Source organism: Thermothelomyces thermophilus, chromosome 1 (genome assembly GCF_000226095.1).
Source record: "Thermothelomyces thermophilus ATCC 42464 chromosome 1, complete sequence".
Classification (NCBI taxonomy): Eukaryota; Fungi; Ascomycota; class Sordariomycetes; order Sordariales; family Chaetomiaceae; genus Thermothelomyces; species Thermothelomyces thermophilus.
This window is the reverse complement of record NC_016472.1, coordinates 3,534,056-3,553,382: the sequence shown is the minus strand read 5'-3', so window position 1 is coordinate 3,553,382 and position 19,327 is coordinate 3,534,056. Positions and strand designations below refer to the sequence as shown.

The 19,327-nt window shown below is 49.3% G+C and overlaps 3 protein-coding genes across 3 annotated transcripts; 1 reads left to right on the top strand and 2 right to left on the bottom strand.

The window, feature by feature from the left end:
- Positions 1-10,030: 10,030 nt before the first annotated feature.
- On the bottom strand, positions 10,031-12,880 carry MYCTH_2295923 (uncharacterized protein). Its single transcript, XM_003659156.1, has one exon. The coding sequence runs from the start codon at positions 12,595-12,597 to the stop codon at positions 10,201-10,203; it is 2,397 nt and encodes a 798-aa protein (XP_003659204.1). The 5' UTR covers positions 12,598-12,880; the 3' UTR covers positions 10,031-10,200.
- Positions 12,881-13,305: 425 nt separating this feature from the next.
- Positions 13,306-14,742, top strand: MYCTH_2295922 (uncharacterized protein). The gene is made up of 3 exons (XM_003659155.1): positions 13,306-13,513; positions 13,608-13,700; positions 13,776-14,742. The coding sequence occupies exons 1-3, from the start codon at positions 13,487-13,489 to the stop codon at positions 14,493-14,495; spliced, it is 840 nt and encodes a 279-aa protein (XP_003659203.1). The 5' UTR covers positions 13,306-13,486; the 3' UTR covers positions 14,496-14,742.
- Position 14,743: 1 nt separating this feature from the next.
- On the bottom strand, positions 14,744-16,323 carry MYCTH_2295918 (uncharacterized protein). Its single transcript, XM_003659154.1, has 3 exons — positions 16,303-16,323; positions 15,892-16,173; positions 14,744-15,786 (listed from the first exon to the last, which is right to left on the bottom strand). The coding sequence occupies exons 2-3, from the start codon at positions 15,975-15,977 to the stop codon at positions 14,889-14,891; spliced, it is 984 nt and encodes a 327-aa protein (XP_003659202.1). The 5' UTR covers positions 15,978-16,173; positions 16,303-16,323; the 3' UTR covers positions 14,744-14,888.
- Positions 16,324-19,327: the final 3,004 nt, after the last annotated feature.

The following is a 19,327-nucleotide window of genomic DNA, read 5'->3' as shown; positions in this document are numbered from 1 at the left end:
AGCAAATAGCTTAGTAAAGAGAGGCTATATAAAGGATAAATAGTATAGGGGAAAGGGGTAACCCCTAGGGGACCCTGGCCCTTATTACTATATCTCTTATTTCCTAGCCATCGAAGTAAAGGATAGCTATCCTATCCCGTAGCCACTCTCTAACCTAGACTACTAACTACTTTAGGAAGCCCTAGCTTTATAAAGTAGCTAGTAGCCGGGTATAGTTAACAGTATCAAAAGCCCCTAAGATATCGAGCTATAGGAGGGAGGTAGCCGCCTTATACCTCTAAGCCTCCTAAACCTAGGCTATAATAAGCTAGATAGCTAGTTTGGTAGACCTATGTTTCTAGTTACCTATTTATTTGGCTAGGAGAAGCCCGTAGGCCTCTACGATAGCTATTACCTTCTAGGTAACTATAGCCTCTAGTACCTTACCTACTATTAGTAGGAGTGCTATAGGCCTATAGCTACCTAGGGTAAAGTAGGCCTATAGGGGTTTGCCGGGCTTACAAAGGACCACCGTCTTGGCCCTTTTAAATCGGCCTAGGAAATAGCCGAGCCGTAGGCTCTCTAAGGCTAGTTTAGCTAGTATCTGGTAGAGCGGCTGCCTATAGGCCTTTAGTAGGCCTATAGGGAGGAGGTCCTCCCCTAGGGCCTTCTATAGGGCTGCTCTAGCTAGTACTGCCCTAACTTTGCCTACTATAACCTCCTAGCTTATTTCGAACTTCGGCTCCTAATAGTCGTTTAGATCTAGGTCGTTAATATCTAATAGATCTACTTCCGGATTCGGGAAGAACTTATCGGCCAGGGCCCTAGCCTTCTATTAGTAGGTTATAAGCCCTCCTTCGAAGGCCGGGAGCTTTAGAGGGTCGACCGGTAGGTAGCTTTATACCCTTACCTACCGCTCTAGCCTCTATAGTAGGTCTGGCCGGTTAGTTACCTCCTATAACGTAGCTCTTTAGCTTTTGATCTTCATAGCTATAATAGTCTTAGCCTAGTCCTATAGGGCCTGCCGAAGTACCTCCTATATATAGGGGTTTAGGGTACCTCTATAGGCCCTCTCTACCTCTTTAGCCCTCTTCTAGGCCTCCTAAACCTCCTTTGTCTACTATTAAGCTCGTTTGCCACCTGTACTAGCCTTCTTTACTAGGGCCGAGACTATAGCTATTTCCTCGAGGGCCTTTATAAGCCTGTCGAAGGCCTATAGAAGCTCCTCCGGGCCCTAGAAGATAGGCCCGGCCGGGGCCGATACCTACCTACCAAGCCATAATAGGAGGTAGGCCGCCTTGGCCCATGCTACCTCCTTGTCTAGGCTCTTCTAGTCCTACCCTTTGCCAGCCGGTATAGGCCTGTTAGTCCCCTAGAGGGAGACGTTTAGGGCCTATAGGTAGTAGTCGGATTTCCCATATTCCGCGATATCCCTATAGGTCGCTTCTAGCCTAGCCGAGGCCTGGAATAAGTCTATTATAGAAGGCTAGTTACGTTAGTCCTCCTGGGAGGCCCTAGTAACCTAGTTATATAGTATATATAGGTCGAGGTCCTACTAGTCTATAAGGCTAAAGAGGTCCCTAGCCCCCGGGCTAAGCTTGTTAAATAGGTCCTAGACCAAGTAGTAGAGGTTAAAGTCGCCTATAAGAACTAGGGGGTAGGTTAGCTAAGGTAGGGCTAGTAAGTCCTATAGGAGGGCCTACTCCCCTTTGTTATTATAGACTAACTAGAGCTTAAACCCCCTCTTACCTAGGGCTAGGAAGGTTGCCCTATACTAGTTTTCCTTTGCTAAATAGTCCTACTAACTAACTAGGAAGCGCTTAGCTACTAGAATAGCCGTTTTGCCTTTAGGCTTATAAACTAGGTAATATTTTAAAGCCTAGGAGTAGTATATTAACCCTATAAAATGGTTAATCTATAGCTTCTAGATAGCTAGTAAGTCATATTTAGCCTCCTCTAGTAGGACCTCGAGGGCCTATTTATTACCTTAGGTATTTTATTAAAGGATCTTAATTTATATTTAAGGTAGCCGGAGCAGAGGCCGAGGGTATAGTAGTTGGCTCTATAGCCATTACCCCCTCGGCTGGTTATAAAAAGGAGGGGGTTCTAGGCTATAGAAAGGAGATACAGGTCTGTCAGGCGTCGAATAAGGCACTCCTAGCCGCCTACTAGGCTAGGGTAGGCCTTCTATAGGGGCGTTTAGCCCCGGTTTAATAGTAGTCGTCGTCTTCTAGCCGGCTACTAAACTCGAAGGCTACCTTCTAGTATAGTTGCTCTAGTAGTTAGAAGGTCTAGGGTCTATATTAGTAAGCCTCCCTAGCCCTCTCCTAGGCCTTAACTTTCTTTAGGCAGCCCCTATACCAGGTAGTATAGGGGCCCCTATAGGCCGTATACCTATAAGGGAGTTAATTAGAGTAGGTAGGGCACTAGGCCTCCCCAGTCTTCCCCCCCTCCCCATAGGCCTTTACGCTATAACGGCCATAACGGGCCGGCTACTAGTAGTACCGCTAGGTATAGCCAAAGCTCTAATACGTATAATATTGCCTTAGCTCTGAAGCATCCTAGTAAGGCTTGTAGTCTAGCACCTAGGTATCCTAGACTACGCCTTCGTTATAGGCCTTCCGGGCCTTATCAAGGTTCTATAAGCCTAGGGGTACCGTGGCCTACTTCCTCCATAGGCTCTTTAATAGCCGAAACTTGACCGTTTCGATTAAGTATAGGCCTACGGCCCCCTTAAAGTCTTGTTTGCTAACCCCCTATAGCTCCTCCTTCCGGACTCCCTTGGCTAAGACTATATAGGCCCTACCGACCTCCCTAGCCTCCTCTCCGAAGGCTATAGCTACCTATCGCTTATTAGCCAAATACTAATCCTTAATAGCCTTGTCCTTGAAGACTACTACTATATCCCCGCTTAGGAGCTTCCTAGCTATAACGGCTCCCTAGTGGTTAGAAGCCCTATTAATTGCTTAGATTATTTTAGCCAGGGTTTAGGCTTTAAGGTCCTCCTATAGACTCGTATTCTGTATCGTAACCTCCTACAAGGCCTGTAACGGTACTGCCTTAGCTAACGGTAGGCCTCCTTAGGGGCTAGTTACCCCCTGTTATAGCCCTATAGCTACCTATGCCTAGGTAGGGTAGGGGGTAGCCTTAAGGGCTTCTTTAAGCCCCTTTTTAACTTCTTCGGCTACAAGTTCCTATAGGTTTAGAACTAGGCCTATAATAGTAGTTATAAGGCCCTATGAGAACCTATTAGCAAGGTCCTATACCTTATCCCATTTAGGGCTTAATATAAGGTTAACTAGTTATATAATAAGACCCCTTAGCTCTTTAATATCTAGGGTAGGGTAGGCCTATAATAAGCCCCCATTTAATTAGTTCGAAGCTATAGGCCTCCCTACTTAGTAGCTTAGCGTTAGGCCTTAAATCGACGTTACATTTAGGGGCGCTAGGTGGTCTATACGGTAAAAATTTTGACAGGTATACGAGGTGCGGTCGGATTACGGTCGGGTCCAGTTCTTACGCCTGCGGTGCCTATTATACACCTGTAACGGCTCGCGTGCAGTTGAAAGTGGTGCCGTTAGATAGCGTTTTTTGAGAGCTTTCTAGCGATGGTAGTTTCGTATGTTTTGGTAGGGTATTCGCAAAGATGTAAGAGAAGCCCTTTCTTAGCTAAGTATATAAGGAAAGAAGAGAGAAGAGGTAGTAATATAGTAGTACTAGTACCGCTTTCTATAAAGAGGTAGATCTAGGATTCCATGCTAGGATATATTACATTGGCTAGTGATATAGGACTATTTTATATATTATCTTTTATATTGTCTTTATACGTTAGCCTTATTAAATTTCTTCTTATTGCTATTATAGCTATATAGACCTAATACCCTATAGAGATATCTAACTATATAATCTATACTATAGGAATAAGTCCGGCTTCCCTTGTCGTTATATTAATACGAGATATGATAAGGTTATAGTCGATATTACTTCCTAATACTCTATTAAGGATAGACAAAAGTGGCAAACCGGCTTTAGGTATTAAAAAAGCTTTATAAGGTCATTAATAAATGAAATAAACTTAATAGACCTATATATTAAGGGTTATATTAACAATATAGACTCTTTCGTATTTAATAGATCTCGTTTTAGCCTTTTCTTCTTTACTTTGTCATTATTATTATTATTATTATTATTATTATTATTATTAGTCCTATACCATTATACTAATAAGTACGCCAGAGCCTCTCTAGTTATATACAAAGGAAACTATACCTAATAGGCCGGATAAAAACCTCTATCCTGCCTTTAATGCCTAATCTAGGATACTAATACACTATAGAGAAAAGGAGAAGTGGCTAGAATAGCCCTATAGAGGCCTTACCACCTAGTCTAGCCCCCTTACGAGGTAGTATTCTAGGAGCCTCCCTAGGTCTATTAGCTACTATAGAATCCTCCTTGCTAGACGATAGTTATAGGCCCCTATACCTTGTAGAACGAGGTCTAGGTCCCTTTACGACCGTATTTCCTAGGGTTCCCACGTTCAGCTTCTTAGTAGGTTTAGGTACTATATAACTAGGTGCTCTATAGTTTCCCTCCCCTAGCTATAGGTATAGTAGGGAGTACTAACCCCTAGGACTTGAACCCTAAATAGAAAGTCGAGGAGGCTAATAGCCCCTATATAGGCCTATACCAATAGGGAGCTCTAGGCCTTTATCAGGCCCTAGTGCCTTTATAGGCCTTCCCTTGTAAAAAGTAGGTATAGGGGGTCCTTGTCTAATACACGCTATATCCTCTTGCCGGCTTAGTCAGCCCTCTAACGGTTGCTCTAGCTAGCCACTACGGCTAGTTCCGTAGCCCGTAGCCTTCTTCGTAGGGTCTGTAAGGGGGGTTGACCCTCTTTATAGCCCTCCTAAACCCATTGCCGGACCGTTAACCTTGCTACCTCTAGGGCTATAGGCCTCGGCTCCTAGCCCCTTGCCCTTGCCCTTCTCTTCCGGAACCTCTAGCTTAGCCTGTTATAGGCCTACTAGATAAGAGCCCTCGTAGGGATCCGGGAGGCCCCTAGGCCTACCCCGGTCTATAGGAGTGGCTAGTCGAGTTTAGCTTCGAAGTCGGCTAGCCTCTTGTTAAGATAGAGGTCGAGGGGCGGCACCTAGGCTTCTATCTCAAGGCACTAGATAGGGGTAGCCTTATAGGCCCTAGTAACTACTCGGAGGGCCCTATATTAGGCCTTCGATAGTTCCCTAGCAGGGCCTTCTAGCTTGCCCCCTAGCTTAGTAGGCTTATGGAAGTTCGAGGCCCTATAAGCTAAGGCGCTATAGATACACTTAGTATAGACCTTATAGGCCCGTAGGAGGCCGGGGCCCTAGGTCTTTGTAGCAAGCCTGGTTAGGGTAAACTCCTAGGTTTCTAGCTTCTTAGCTACCTTTATATAGTAGGGGCCCTATTATAGCCTCTAGTCTAGCCAGACCCCGAGGAATCTAGCCGACTTCGAAGGGGCTATAGTGGTAGTACCCCCTCTGGGCTATAGGAGTTCTAGTAGTTGCGATTACTATTTCCGGCCCTTGTTAAAGTGGATGAGCTTGTACTTTTCCGGGGTAAAAGCTATACCCTAGGTCCTTGCCTACTAAAGATAGGCCTTCTAGGCCCTCTATAGCTAACTGTTATAGGCCTCCTCGGCCCTCCTAAAGGCTAGGAGGTTAGTATTATTAGCAAAGCCTATTAAACTAACTATAAGGCTAGCCTAGCAAATGGCCTGGTAAAGAGAGGCTATATAGAGGATAAATAGTATAAGGGAGAGGGGTAACCCTTATAGGACCCTAGCCCTTACTAGTATATCCTCCGTTTCCTAGCTATCGAAGTAAAGGATAGCTACCCTATCCTATAGCTACTCCCTGACCTAGACTACCACCTACTTCGGGAAGCCCTGGCTCTATAAAGTGGCTAGTAGCTAGATATAGTTAATAGTGTCGAAAGCCCCTGGGATATCGAGCTATAGGAGGGAGGTAGCTACCTTATACCTCTAAGCCTCCTAAACCTAGGCTATAATAAGCCGAATAGCTAGTTCGGTAGACCTATATTTCTAGTTACCTATTTATTCGGCTAGGAGAAACCTATAGGCCTCTATAATAGCTATTACCTTCTAGGCAACTATAGCCTCTAGTACCTTGCCTACTATTAGTAAGAGCGTTATAGGTCTATAGCCACCCAGGGTAAAGTAGGCTTATAAGGGTTTACTAGGCTTATAGAGGACTACTATCTTAGCCCTTTTAAACTAGGCTAGGAAATAGCCAAGCCGTAGGCTTTCTAAGGCTAGTTTAGCTAGTATCCGGTAGAGCGGCCGCCTATAGGCCTTTAATAGGCCTATAGGGAGAAGGTCTTCCCCTAGGGCCTTCTATAGGGCTGCTCTAGCTAGTACTACCCTAACTTCGCCTACTATAACCTCCTAGCTTATTTTAAACTTCGGCTCCTAGTAGTCATTCAGATCCAGGTTGTTAATATCTAATAGGTCTGTTTCTAGGTTCGGAAAGAACTTATCGGCCAGAGCCCTAGCCTTTTGTTAGTAGGTTATAAGCCTTCCTTCGAAGGCTAGGAGCTTTAGAGGGTCAACCAGTAGGTAGCTTTATAGCCTTGCCTACCACTCTGGCCTCTATAACAGGTCTGGCCGGTTAGTTACCTCCTGTAACGTAGCTCTCTAGCTCTTGGTCTTCGCGGCCATAATAGTCTTAGCCTAGTCCTATAGGGCCTGCTGAAGTACCTCCTATATATAGGGGTTTAGGGTGCCCCTATAAGCCCTCTCTGCCTCCTTAGCCCTCTTCCGGGCCTCTTAAACCTCCTTTGTCTATTATTAAGCTCGTTTACTACCTATACTAGCCTTCTTTACCGGAGCCGAGACCGTAGCTATTTCCTCAAAGGCCTCTATAAGCCTGTCGAAGGCCTATAGAAGCTCCTCCGGGCCTTAGAAGATAGGCCCGGCCGGGGCCGATACCTACCTACCAAGCCGGAGTAAGAGGTAGGCCACCTTAGCCCGTATAACCTCCTCGTCTAGGCTCTTCTAGTCCTACCCTTTACTAGCTAGTATAGGCCTATTAGTCCCCTAAAAAGAGACGTTTAGAGCCTATAGGTAGTAGTTAGATTTCCTATGTTCTATAATATCCCTATAGGTCGCTTTTAGCCCGGCCGAGGCCTAGAATAGGTCTATTATAGAAGGCCGGCTATATTAGTCCCCCTAGGGGGCCCTAGTAACCTAGCTATAGGGCGTATATAGGTCGAGGTCCTACTAGTCTATAAGGCTAAGGAGGTCCCTAGCCCCCAGGCTAAGCCTATCGAATAGGTCCTAGACTAGGTAGTAGAGGTTAAAGTTACCTATAAGAACTAGGGGGTAGGTTGGCCAAGGTAAGGCTAGTAGGTCCTATAAGAGGGCCTGCTCCCCCTTGTTATTATAGACTAACTAGAGCTCGAACCCCCTCTCTCTTAGGGCTAGAAAGGTTACCTTATACTAGTTCTCCTCTACTAAATAGTCCTACTAGCTAACTAGGAAGCGTTTAGCTACTAGAATAGCTGCCTTGCCCTTAGGTTTATAAACTAGGTAGTTGTCACAGAAATATACATGCAGATGCCGCCTAAACAAATGGCCAGTCAAGCCGAAGGAACGAAAGGACCAATTACAACATAGGAAGCACAGTGATCACTACGCTCACTAGCGATCAGGGTAATCACCACCATACGATCACTCACGATCACCGTGATCAGGAGTGATCACTAGGATTATATATATATATAGATAGTCACTCGTTAGGTGGACTCTAAGAGTTCACCAGTGATAGTAACCTATAATCACAGTACTTATACCAAGTATTGCTAATTACTATGAGAGACAACTCTAGTGTTGTTGTAAACCCTTTGGCTTCACTGAATCCCTTAGATGACTTGCCTGCTTGTCCTGCTCAATCTACCTTCGTCTGAACCCTTTTAGAAGAAGTCTGAGTTAGGTTCGTTATAGTAGTATTTCAAAGCCTAGGGGTAGTATATTAACCTTATAAACTAGTTGATTTACGGCTCTTAGATAGCTAGTAGGTTATATTTAGCCTTTTCTAGTAGGACCTTAAGGGCCTATTTATTACCTTAGGTATTTTACTAAAGGATCTTAATTTACATTTAAGGTAGCTAGAGTAGAGGACGAGGGTATAGTAGTAATAGGCTCTATAGCTATTGCCCCCTTAGCTAGTTACAAGAGGGAGGGGGCTCTAGGTTATAGAAAGGAGATACAGGTCTGTTAGGCATCGAACAAGGCACTCCTAGCTACCTATTAGGCTATAGTAAGCCTCCTATAGGGGTATTTAGCCCCGGTTTGGTAGTGGTCGTCGTCTTCTAGCTAGCTACTAAACTCGAAGGCTACCTTCTAGTATAGTTACTCTAGTAATTAGAAGGTCTAGGGTCTATACTAGTAGGCCTCCCTAGCCCTCTCCTAGGCTTCGACTTTCTTTGGGCAGCCCCTATACTAGGCTATATAGGGGCCCCTATAGGCTGTATACCTACACGGGAGTTAGTTAGAGTAGGTAGGGCATTAGGCCTCCCTAGTCTTCCTTCCCTTCCTATAGGCTTTTACGCCGTAACGGCCGTAACGGGCCGGCCGCTAGTAGTACCGTTAGGTATAGCCAAAGCTCTAATACCTATAGCATTACCTTGGCTCTAGAGCAGCCTAGTAGGGTTCGTAGTCTAGTACCTAGGCATCCTAGACCACGCCCTCGTTATAGGCTTTCCAGGCCTTTTCGAGGTCTCGTAGGCCTAGGAGTACCGTAGCCTACTTCTTTTGCGGGCTCTTCGGCAGCCGGAACTTGACCGTCTCGATCGACTAAAGGCCTACGGCCCCCTTAAAGTCCTGCTCGCTGACCCCCTATAGTTCCTCCCTTCGGATCCCTTTGGCTAGGACCATATAGGCCTTGCCGACCTCCCTAGCCTCCTCTCTAAAGGCTGTGGCTACCTATCGCTTGTTAGCCGAATACTAATCCTTAGTGGCCTTATCCTTAAAGACCACTACTATATCCCTGCTTAGGAGCTTCCTGGCTGTAACGGCTCGAAATGTAATATACTAGCCTTATAGTATCTATAGATAAGTGTATAATGTTCTATTTGACTACCTTAGGGAGGGAAAGGGGGAAGAATATAAGAGTTGTATAGAGGAATGCCTTTTACCTAGTATATATGTATATGACCTAGGTAGGGCCTGGTTAGGCCCTAGGTTAGGCCCTAAGCGGGCCCTGGCTATATGCCCTATAAACGACTTACGAACGTCTTATAGGCTAATTATATATACTTAGGTAGGTCGAGTAGGTCTGGTCTATTGCCTAGGTAGGTCTAGTCCATTGCCAGGCAAAGCCTGGCATTGTTTAGCCTAGGTAGAGCCTAGGCCTGTGATAGTAAGGCCTCTATAAGGCTATTCTAGCTACTTTTCCTTTTCTTTGTAGTGTATTAGTATTCTAGATTAGGCGTTAAAGGTAGGATAGAGGTTTTTATCTAGCCTATTAGGTATGGTTTCCTTTATATGTAATTAAAGAGGCTTTAGTATACTTATTAGTATAGTAGTGTAGGATTAATAATAATAATAATAATAATAATAATATATATACTAGGTAAAAGGTACTTTTCTATATAACTCTTATATTCTTTCTCTTTTTCCTTATTATAATAGTTAAATAAATTGTTATATGCTTATCTATAGTTATTATAAGGCTAGTATATCATAGTTTATAGCTATAGGCCTCTTTACTTAGTGGTTTAGTAGTAGGCTCTAAGTTAATATTGCTTTTAGGGGTATAAGGTAGTCTATATGGCGAAAACTTTTAACCGGTGTACTAGATACGGTTAGGATATGGTTGGATTTGGCTACCACGCTCGCAGTGCCTGTTGTACAGCCGCAACGGCTTGCGCGCGTTCGAGAGTAGTACCGTTAGATAGCGTTTTTCGAGGGCTTTCCAGCGGTGGTAGTTTCGTGTGTTTTGATGGGGTATTCGCAAAGATGCAAACATGCAAGAGAAGAAGTCTTAGCTTTCCCTTTATATTGTTAATATACATAGTCTATATATATGGAACATGGAACTAGAATTACAAATGGCCCCCCTTGCCCCATTCGGTCATACCGTGAGCTATGCACCCTAGTCCATTATAGACTGTATGTGTTATGTACTACGGAGTAACTCCTAACATCTATTAGCCCCTCTCTTTTTAATTCTGCCTCGTAGATCCCCAACTCCCGACGAGCGCCATCGCCTCCTCCCCGCCCTCCGCAAGCCTCTCATCCCCGAGCACCTCGGCCAGACACTTCCACGGATCACGGCTGCCGCCCCACTTGAGCAGGCTCTCCTTGAGCCGCTCGCCATTCTCCCTCCTGAGCGCGGCGCCGCGGTCGCCCGACTTGAACACCACCTCCCACACGCGCTGGGCCAGTACGCGGTCGAACAGGTAGCTGTAGTAGGTGCTCCCGTAGCCCGACAGGTGGCCGAAGAAACCCTGCCAGCGGGTGCCCGGCGGGTCCGGAGGGGCGCTGCCGTACGTCCGCTGCAGGCCGTGGAAGATCTCGGTCGAGTCGAAGTCGGGCTGGGCGGCGCGCGGCGAGTGCAGGGCCTGATCGAGCATGGCGAGGATGATCTGGTTCTCCGTGTCGGAGGCCTCGAAGCGGCGGGCCTGGCGCACCTTTTGCGCCACCATGCGGTAGGGGAGCGGGTCGTTGCTCTCGTAGTGGCGCGCGAACTGCCCGAGCACCGACGCGTCGGCGGCGAAGTACTCCATGAGGGTGGACGGTAGCTCGGCGAGGTCCGTCGCGCACCGCGTGCCCGACACGGTCTGGAACGAGGTGCGCGCCAGGACCGAGTGGATCGCGTGGCCCATCTCGTGAAAGAGGGTCTCGACCTGGAAGAAGCTCAGCAGGGCGGGCTGCTGTTCGCCGTGCCCGGACGGGTGCGGGAAGTCGCAGACGAGGGCGATGGTGGGCAGTTGTTTGATGGTCTTGTTGGGCTGTCTCGAAAAGGTCATGCCGTCGTTGGCGGCGTACTCCGGGCTCGCAAACGGGGGTACGTCGGGGTCCTGCTTGCTCTGCTGCCAGACCTCGGCCATCTCGGCCTCGGATATCTCGCGCGAGCACCGGACGGTGAAGTGCGCCGGGTTTGGCGACTTGTCCGGGCGGTAGAAGAGGTCGCAGTAGAGGACGGCAACATGGCCTTCCGTGTCCGACATGACGTCGAGGCGCCGCACGTCGGGATGCCACGTCTCTCCGACCACGGGCTGCTTGGGAACGAGCCGGATGCCGTACAGGTCGGTAAAAAGCCTCGACAGGCCCTGCATCACGACGCCGAGGGAGAAGTAGGGCGAGAGGAGGTCGCCCTGGCGTCCGGTCAGCCGCAGTGGCCGACGGATTAGGTCGGAGTAGTAGTCCTTGTCCCAGGGGTCGAGTCGCTTGACGGCCGGGTAAGCCTTTCGCTTCTCGGCCAGGAGCTCGGCCATTTCTTGCATCGCCTTGGGCCTGTTGTTCTCGGCCAGCGCGCGGAGGAACTTGTCGACGGCCTCCGGGCTCCTGGCCATCATGCGGTCGCGCAGGGCCAGGTGGCCGTAGCTCTCAAAGCCCGAAAGCGTGGCCAGCTCGGCCCGCAGTCTCATCAGGTGCTCGAGCAGTTCGACGGATCGACGGGACGCGGTGCGAGAGGCGTAGTAGATGAGCTTCCGCGCGTCCGCGTCGTGGACGGTCCGCAGCGCCAGTGCGGCTTGCCCGCTCATCGTGGGAAGGTGTACCTTGCCGCCCCGGGTCAGCTCCCGCGCCTGGAGCGGATCCATACCGCGCAGGTCGCTGCTGGGGAGGACGATGAGGTCCTGATCCGGCGCCATCTCCTGCACAAAGGCGGACCCGACCGCGCTGATCTCGGACGAGAGCTCGACAAAGCGATCGCGGTACTTCTTGGGCAGGTTGACGGCCGACTTGGTGAAATCCAGCTTCAACACTTCGGCCACCGTCTTCTCCTCCTCGGACCAGACGGCCGTGACATCGGGGTTGGCCATGGCGGCGGCCAGTTGGTCATGCAGACCCGTCATGGTGTTGAGCTCGTTCATGTACTGATACACCATATCCCAGGCCATGCTCGCCATCCGCTGCATGTTACGATCGGGGTGGGTGACGCGCACGAAGTCGGCCATGTCGAGCACGCGGCAGAGGATGTCGCTCAGGCGGTCGAGGTCGCGGACGATGGCGCGGTACTCCTGGACAGACGATGCGGCCAGCACCTTGGAGACGACGGCCCGGGCCTTCCTTAAGCTCACGCGGGCGAAGGTGAGAAAGCCGCGGGGCTCCTTAAGGTACGCATTCCGGAAGAGGCCGACGCTCACGCCGCCAGGATGACTGGAGAATTCCCGCCAGAAGCGGGGGTAATCGAAAACAGAGCGCAATGTGTTGTCCTCGTCACGGTACAGCGGCGGCGCATGACTGGCGGGAATGATGGGCTCGATCTCGACGGCGGCCGACTTGGGAGAGTTGCTGAACCGGCGCCGTTGGAGGGCGGGTACCGCGCGTTGAGACAAGCAGCTCGAGCAGACCCATCGTTGCCATTGCCTGGTTCGAGTGACTGCCTTCATCATGGTGAACCCCTGCGGCCGCGAGGACGCGAGGGAGCGATATAGCGATATCTCCTTGGTCGGGCGGGGCGTCACGGTGCCGATAATGCCGTCGCTACCACAATGACGCAGCCGGGTCGAGCCGTGGAGGGCGCAAAGGTACGTGAACGGGTCGCGGGCGGGTCTTGTCGGCGACGTATGCCCGTCGGTTGTGGCGGCTCGGAGCTGCTTGGTGGTTTCTCGACTCCAATTGCTTGCAGTTGGTTTTGGCTGGATTGAAAAAAAGTGACCGGGGAGCAATCATTTTGAGGCGCTATTGCTACACTAAGTTGTTACATGAATTGCCGAGTACTTTGACGGAGCCCCACAGATACAGTACATACCTCCTAAAGTCAAGAACCTCGAGCTCCAAAACAAATTGGCCGCACGCCCTCTTCAAAATCTATAGCGTCGACGGAAACGCAGCTAGTCCTCTTTCCATTACATCTTTTGTATTATATCTATGCCAAACTCTCCTGATGATAGGTTAAATCGAGATGGTTCAAGCTCGTTATCTCCTAGTTATGACTACATAGTATGGAACACGAAGTACAGTACCTCCGTACAGAGTAGCCGAATGGGTAAATTCGTGGAGATGGAAGCCCGACATGGTCTAGAGCGCCAAATCAAGTTAGCAAGTCTGTCGAAATAGTGTAGCCAGGAAGCTCATCGCTTTTTACCAGGTCGCTTCCCGGAAATAGCCGCATCCGATGCCCACTAGCAGCCGTCCAATCCTGGTTTCCCGCCCACGCTTCCGCAACCTCTGACCTCAGCATCCAAAAAGCCCGCCGTCCACCACCAAACGGGACCGTTTTTGCCCGCCGATTGCCGGAAGCCTCGAGTGCTCGCGAGGGACATCTCAATTGGGTGGACAATGGCCGCCAGAGTGCTGCTGCAGCGGGTATGTGCTCGTGCGCGAACTCCGATTTGGGCGCCATTCGGGACCTCGGGAGAAATCAGGCGAGTACTGACGAGCAATAATCGTCTTTTGACAGCGCGTTGCGCCGTTGGCGGCTGCCGCCCTCGTAGGGAGTGTCGGCTTTTCCCCCCGAACCGCGCACGCCGAAGCCCCCAGCGAGCGCCGATATGTGCGTGTGTTCATGCCTCCGTTCCAGCGTCTCCCAAAGATTGCCGGACTAACCCCCGACCTCGGCACTTTGCAGTCCAGAAAACCCATCTACGACGACGACTTCGACATCCCGCCCGTAGCGAAGCCTGCGCCCGCACCAGCAGCCCACCCCACCTCACCCGCTCCGTCAGAACAAGCCGTTGACGCCGCCGCCGGCAACACTTCCCCGGCAGCGCCTCCCGCGCAGCTGCAGTCCGTCTTGGAACCCGACGTCACAACCGTGGTCCGCACCCGTGCGCCCACCCCGACGGACCGGCTGGCCGCGCAGATCCGCCGCGCCCGCCTCTTTCTCTACGCGCAGGCCTGCGTGGCCGAGGACGCCGTCAACGGCGCCATGGCGCGGGCCTTTGCGCTCGAGCGGTCCTTCACGTCGACCATCGCCTCGCTGGCGCCCCCCCGCGAGTCGGGCGAGAAGCTGATGCCGGGCCTGATCTACGTCCTGGTGGCCGGCATGGCCGGCAGCATCGTGGCGCGCAACCGCAACATCCTCCTGCGTGGCGCCACCCCGCTCGCCTTCGGCCTCGGCGCCGCATGGACCGTCATCCCCGTCACCATGGGCAACGTCAGCGGGCTCGTCTGGGAGTACGAGAAGCGGGTGCCCGCGGTGGCGCATGCCCATATTCGCGTCCGCGAGGGCATCGAGAACGGTGTGTACATGGCACGCCTGCATGCCGAGCTGGCGCAGAACAAGGTGCACGAGGGTGTCAGGGGCGCGAGGGAGGCGTTGGAGGAGTGGGTGAGAAAGGGGAAATGAGGACGCCCCTGTAGTGGAAGGAGGGGGGTATTAACGAACGGAGGGAGATATTGAAAAAAAGACAAAAAACCAAAAAGGAAGAGAAAGAGGAAGGCGGGGCTTGGGGAACCCCGAGTGTAGAAAGTTTGCTGATTAGGGCGGCAAGGCGAGCGGCAAGGCGAGCGGCACGTCCCTCTCTGCTTGTATCATAGGGGTAGAGACTCCGGTCAGATAGACGAATTTTTTTTTTTCTGCTTTGCGTGAAGAAAGCCCCGGGTCTATCCCAGGTGCCGCCATAGAGCGTATCATTCTTGCTAGCATTACGAGTTTGGTTCTATGAATGTAGTGTATGTAGAGGTCTATCGTTATGTCTAATCAGGGTATCACATTCTCAATCTCTCTCTATACCATCCTTCACAGACTATCCTCCCTTCTCTCCCGCAGCCGATTTCCGAGCCCACTATAGAAGCTCAAGGCCCTCTCGTACGTCCACATCGTGACGGCACTCGTCGGCGCCGCCTTCAGCAGACTGACCGTCAAACCCCTGTACAGGCCCCTCAACCCCTCCATCCTCAGGATGGTCCTCACCGCGCCGATCGTGCCGCCGTAGTACTCGGGGATGTTCTTATGCACATACCTGCCCCTGGTGGGCCCCTGAACCTGGATTCTCTTCCGCACGAGATCCAGGGGGAAGGTCCCCGTCTTGGCCAGCACGCTGGCCATGGTGCCGGCCACGGCGCCGCCCGAGCTGAAGGGCAGCTCCAGGCCGCTCAGGGGCGGGCGCAGCGTCTCGTAGGCGGCGAAGAAGAAGCCCATGTAGGGGACGATCTGGGCCAGGCCCGGCGCCAGGCCGCGGAAGAAGCCGCGCAGGCCCTCCTCGCGGCTGATCTGGCACACGGCGCGCCACAGGCCCGTGTAGACGCGGTCGTTGCCCTGGGCGGCGAAGCGGGTGCGGAGGAGGTCGAGCGGGTAGGTCGCAACCGTGGCGATGCCGCCGCCGACGGCGCCGGCGATGAAGGACTCGGCGGACTGGGGCAGGGCGCCCTCGCCGAAGGCGGAGTGCAAGAAGAGGGTGGTCGAGCGGTAGGCGGTGAACTGCACGGCGCCGTAGCACACGTAGAGGAGCTCGGCCGGCACGTTGCCCTTCCAGAGGCCGGCGAGGCCCTCGTGGCGGAGGATGTGGCAGATCGTCGGGAGCGTGCCCTTGTAGATGGGCCCGCCTTGCAGGTTGCGGTGCGAGAGGGGGTCCGAGAGGGAGTGGGTTTGGAGCTGGAGGCGGATCTTGACGACGTCGAGCGGGGCGGTGACGAAGCTGCGGGTTTCCCTGGCGTTAGTGTTCTGTTCTGCTTGCCGCGACGATGATGGATGGATGGACGGAGATGGCACGGGGTATCGTCTGTTCCAGGATACGACATACCGGGCAATCAGGCCCGCGGTGGCCCCGGCAGCCGTGACTTCCAGGCGAGTTCCCTCATCTTTGAGGTGTTCGCCCTTGAGTGACATTCATCCAGCGAGTCCGGTTAGGCGCCCGGGCTCTCCACAGGGTGTTGCTCTGAGGGCTGCGCTGATAGCTGTGCTGACAGCTGTGCTGACAGCTGTGCTGGTCGCGTATTTTGCCTTCGGGATGATGACGCGCGTGCAGCGAGATTGATTGCGCCGAAAATTTTGGGCACCGTGTTCGGGGGTCCCCGCGCGCGCGCTTTTATGCAGGAAAAATCAGACATGTAAGCAACGACGGCGTGCATTCGGTCGACCATCCGCCTATTCTACTCGGAATGGTCTTCGCCCCTGGTTGTCGCTTTGAACTAGTGTGCGTTGTCCGACTTACACTAGCTGATGTGCCTTGCTTGCATTGTGTCTTTGGCGACTGAGCTCTGGTGGTGACGACATCGCTCGTCCGAAATCTGCAGGAGCCAATAACCTTTCTCGGTCACTTTTGATATGCAATACTATGTAGTTACACAATGGCTTATTTGGCGGAATTTCGTACTACACTAACGGCACAGAGTACTCCGTACCGTACGTGTTCGGTACAGCTTATTCTCCAAGCAAGTACAGGTTAACGAGCCGGGTCAGAGCCGCGAGCACTGTTAAAATGAGAGAATGGTATGAAGTAAACGATTTTCGGGGAGGTCAAACTACAGCTCAAGAGCGCGTCCTAGGTACCCGGTGGTTAGTTGCTGACTAATTAGTTCAGGACTACCACCTGTCTCCCGACAGGTGGGGCCAAAACCCCCGGACATGCCAATATAGCCGGACAGGTATGCGTCCAAATCCGTGTCCAATTTTACTAGCCAACTCCCTATACTCGAAGACACAACCACTGCCACAAGCCCAGTTGAACCTACTCTCCTGTATACGATGCCTCTGACTGACCAAATCCAGGAACCGGCTAGTATACGGGCCGCCAAATGGCTCCTTGCCGCTCAAGCTCGCCACCGAACCAGCCGTTTACCCTATAGAAAGCAACCCAGTATTCGGCACGCGGCTTAGCTATTTAAGACTAGAAAGACCTAGGTTAGCCGGCACTTAAAGTCTTTGAAGGATACTGGTCTTCTAGCCACTAGTAGTAACGTAGTTAGAAGACCTCGGTTGCTTCGAAATGACGAAGATTTAGCCCTCGAAGGATACGTGTACTAGCTTATCGAATCTGGTTCTCTTACTGCTAAAGATCTTCTCTAAGATGCTGCCAACCGTTTACGGGCACGTCGCGATCCTCCCTGCCCTCCTATCAATAAGCACTGGTGGTCGCGTTAGAAACAGGATTATCTATGGTTTTAGCCGATATTCTTTAAACTAATCGAAGTAAACCGACTCTTGGCCAAGTAGTAGGTAGAAGAATTAGAGATGTTCTTTAATAAGCTTAAGGATACTATTGAAAGCTTTAAGATTACCGTATCTAGCTATTAGAACGTAGACGAAACTAGATATATACTTATAATGTTAAATAGGCGGTTTAAGATCTTAATAGTTAAAACGGATAAGAAGAAGAAGGTTAGTTCCCTCCCCTAGATACTAATATAGAATACTTACTATAGTATTTTATTAGCTAGAGATTCTAGACCTTTATAACTAAGAGTTGATAAATATAATTAGTACTAGAAACGCTATTAGTAATACTATCCTAGTATTCTATATCTTTAAATAGTAGCTATTAGAAGATTAAGATGTTAACGGTCTTAATAAGGAGATTCGATTCTATAAGTTAGAGATAGTGTTTAATAACGCTAAGATTATAATAGATTAGATATGACATTTTAATAAATACTCCTTCGCTATCTATACTAAGTTCTAACGACGTAGTATAAGCTTCAAGGAATAGTTTAGTTATAACTATTATAACTTTAGTCCCGCTCCTAGTATATACTTTATTAACCTAGATAACGTTACCCCTAAAGATTCGGTTTATATATCTATACCATTAGAAGAACATATATACTAACTACTTATCCTAGATAACTTTATAGGATATTATAACCTTAAGCTTTATAAATACTGCCTTTCATTCGACATTATCATTATCTTCCTCCCTCCCCATTTAACACACTTTATCTAGCTAATAGATATAGGAGTCTTTCGCTATCTTAAGGAAGCATATTAATAACGTCTCCAGCAGGTAGTTCGAAACGGTAATCTTACATTTACCTAGGCAGACTTTGTCAAAGAATTGTAGGAAATCTAAGATACTAGTTTTAAACGCCAAAACATTATAGCAAGATTCGAAAAGACTAGTCTTTTTCTATTAAACTAATATATTATAATAGACTAGATCAAGGAGAAAGTATTATCTAGTATAAGTATTAGATATTCCATAATGATTCCTAATAACGAGTAATAGATATATATAAAAAAAGGTATTAACCGTATTTAAGAGTAATATCTTAAACTTTTTAGTTCGCTAATATAAGAACACTTTTAGGATATTATATTAATAGTTAATAAGGGTTAGCTAATATATAAACATCTAAATAACTTTACTAAAGACAAGAGAGCCTATCTAGCCACACTATCTACTAAGAAAATACAAGGCTAACTTGTCAAGCTAACAGGAGAGATTATAATAAGTATAACCATCCGGCAGATTCGATAGTTTTAGAAAATCCGAGCTTAGAAGAGCACTAAGGCAATTCGAGATACTAGCCGAAAAGCTACCTATATTACCATTAAGCAAATTAAATAAGAGTACAAGGAGGAATATAAAGTCTAGAAAAGGCGCCTAGAAAATAAGATTTCTAGCATTAATAGGCATCGCCTTCGTATAGCAACCTTTACCAAATTCTTAGAAAAGACTAACAAGAATAATTATCTTCCTCTTAACGATAACAACCCTCTCTAGGTTCTACCAAAGGAGCGTTAGCTACTAGCTTTTTTCGACTTTAGAGATAGAAAAGAAGTCTTAATCCCCTGGTTAGCTAAGAAGCCGTTATTAGAAGTTAAACTCCTATCCCCTAAACGTCCTAGGATATGGATTGGCGGCGTAACTACAATGTCAATTGACGACAGCGACGATGACAGATTTGACTTTACAGATAGTGAAGATAGGTAGGAAGAGGATATCAAGTCATTATCTCTATCTAGGGGTAAGAAGGAGTCTCTATATATAGCCATTATAAAGGACATTAGGAGGTTTAAGAAGCGACGTACCTATAAGTCTATAGTAGTAACGCTAGGGATAGAAGATAGTAACTATTACCAGGAGGCTAAAAGAGAAGGCACTACTGTAATTAGGAGTGTTGAGAGCGATAGGGATAGGGGGTATAATATGGAGGGAGACGAAGGCGAGTCATATGACCCGTTATTCGACTAGTTGCAACCGGGTGGAATTGAATTTTACTGCGTTTTTGAGCTTTTCA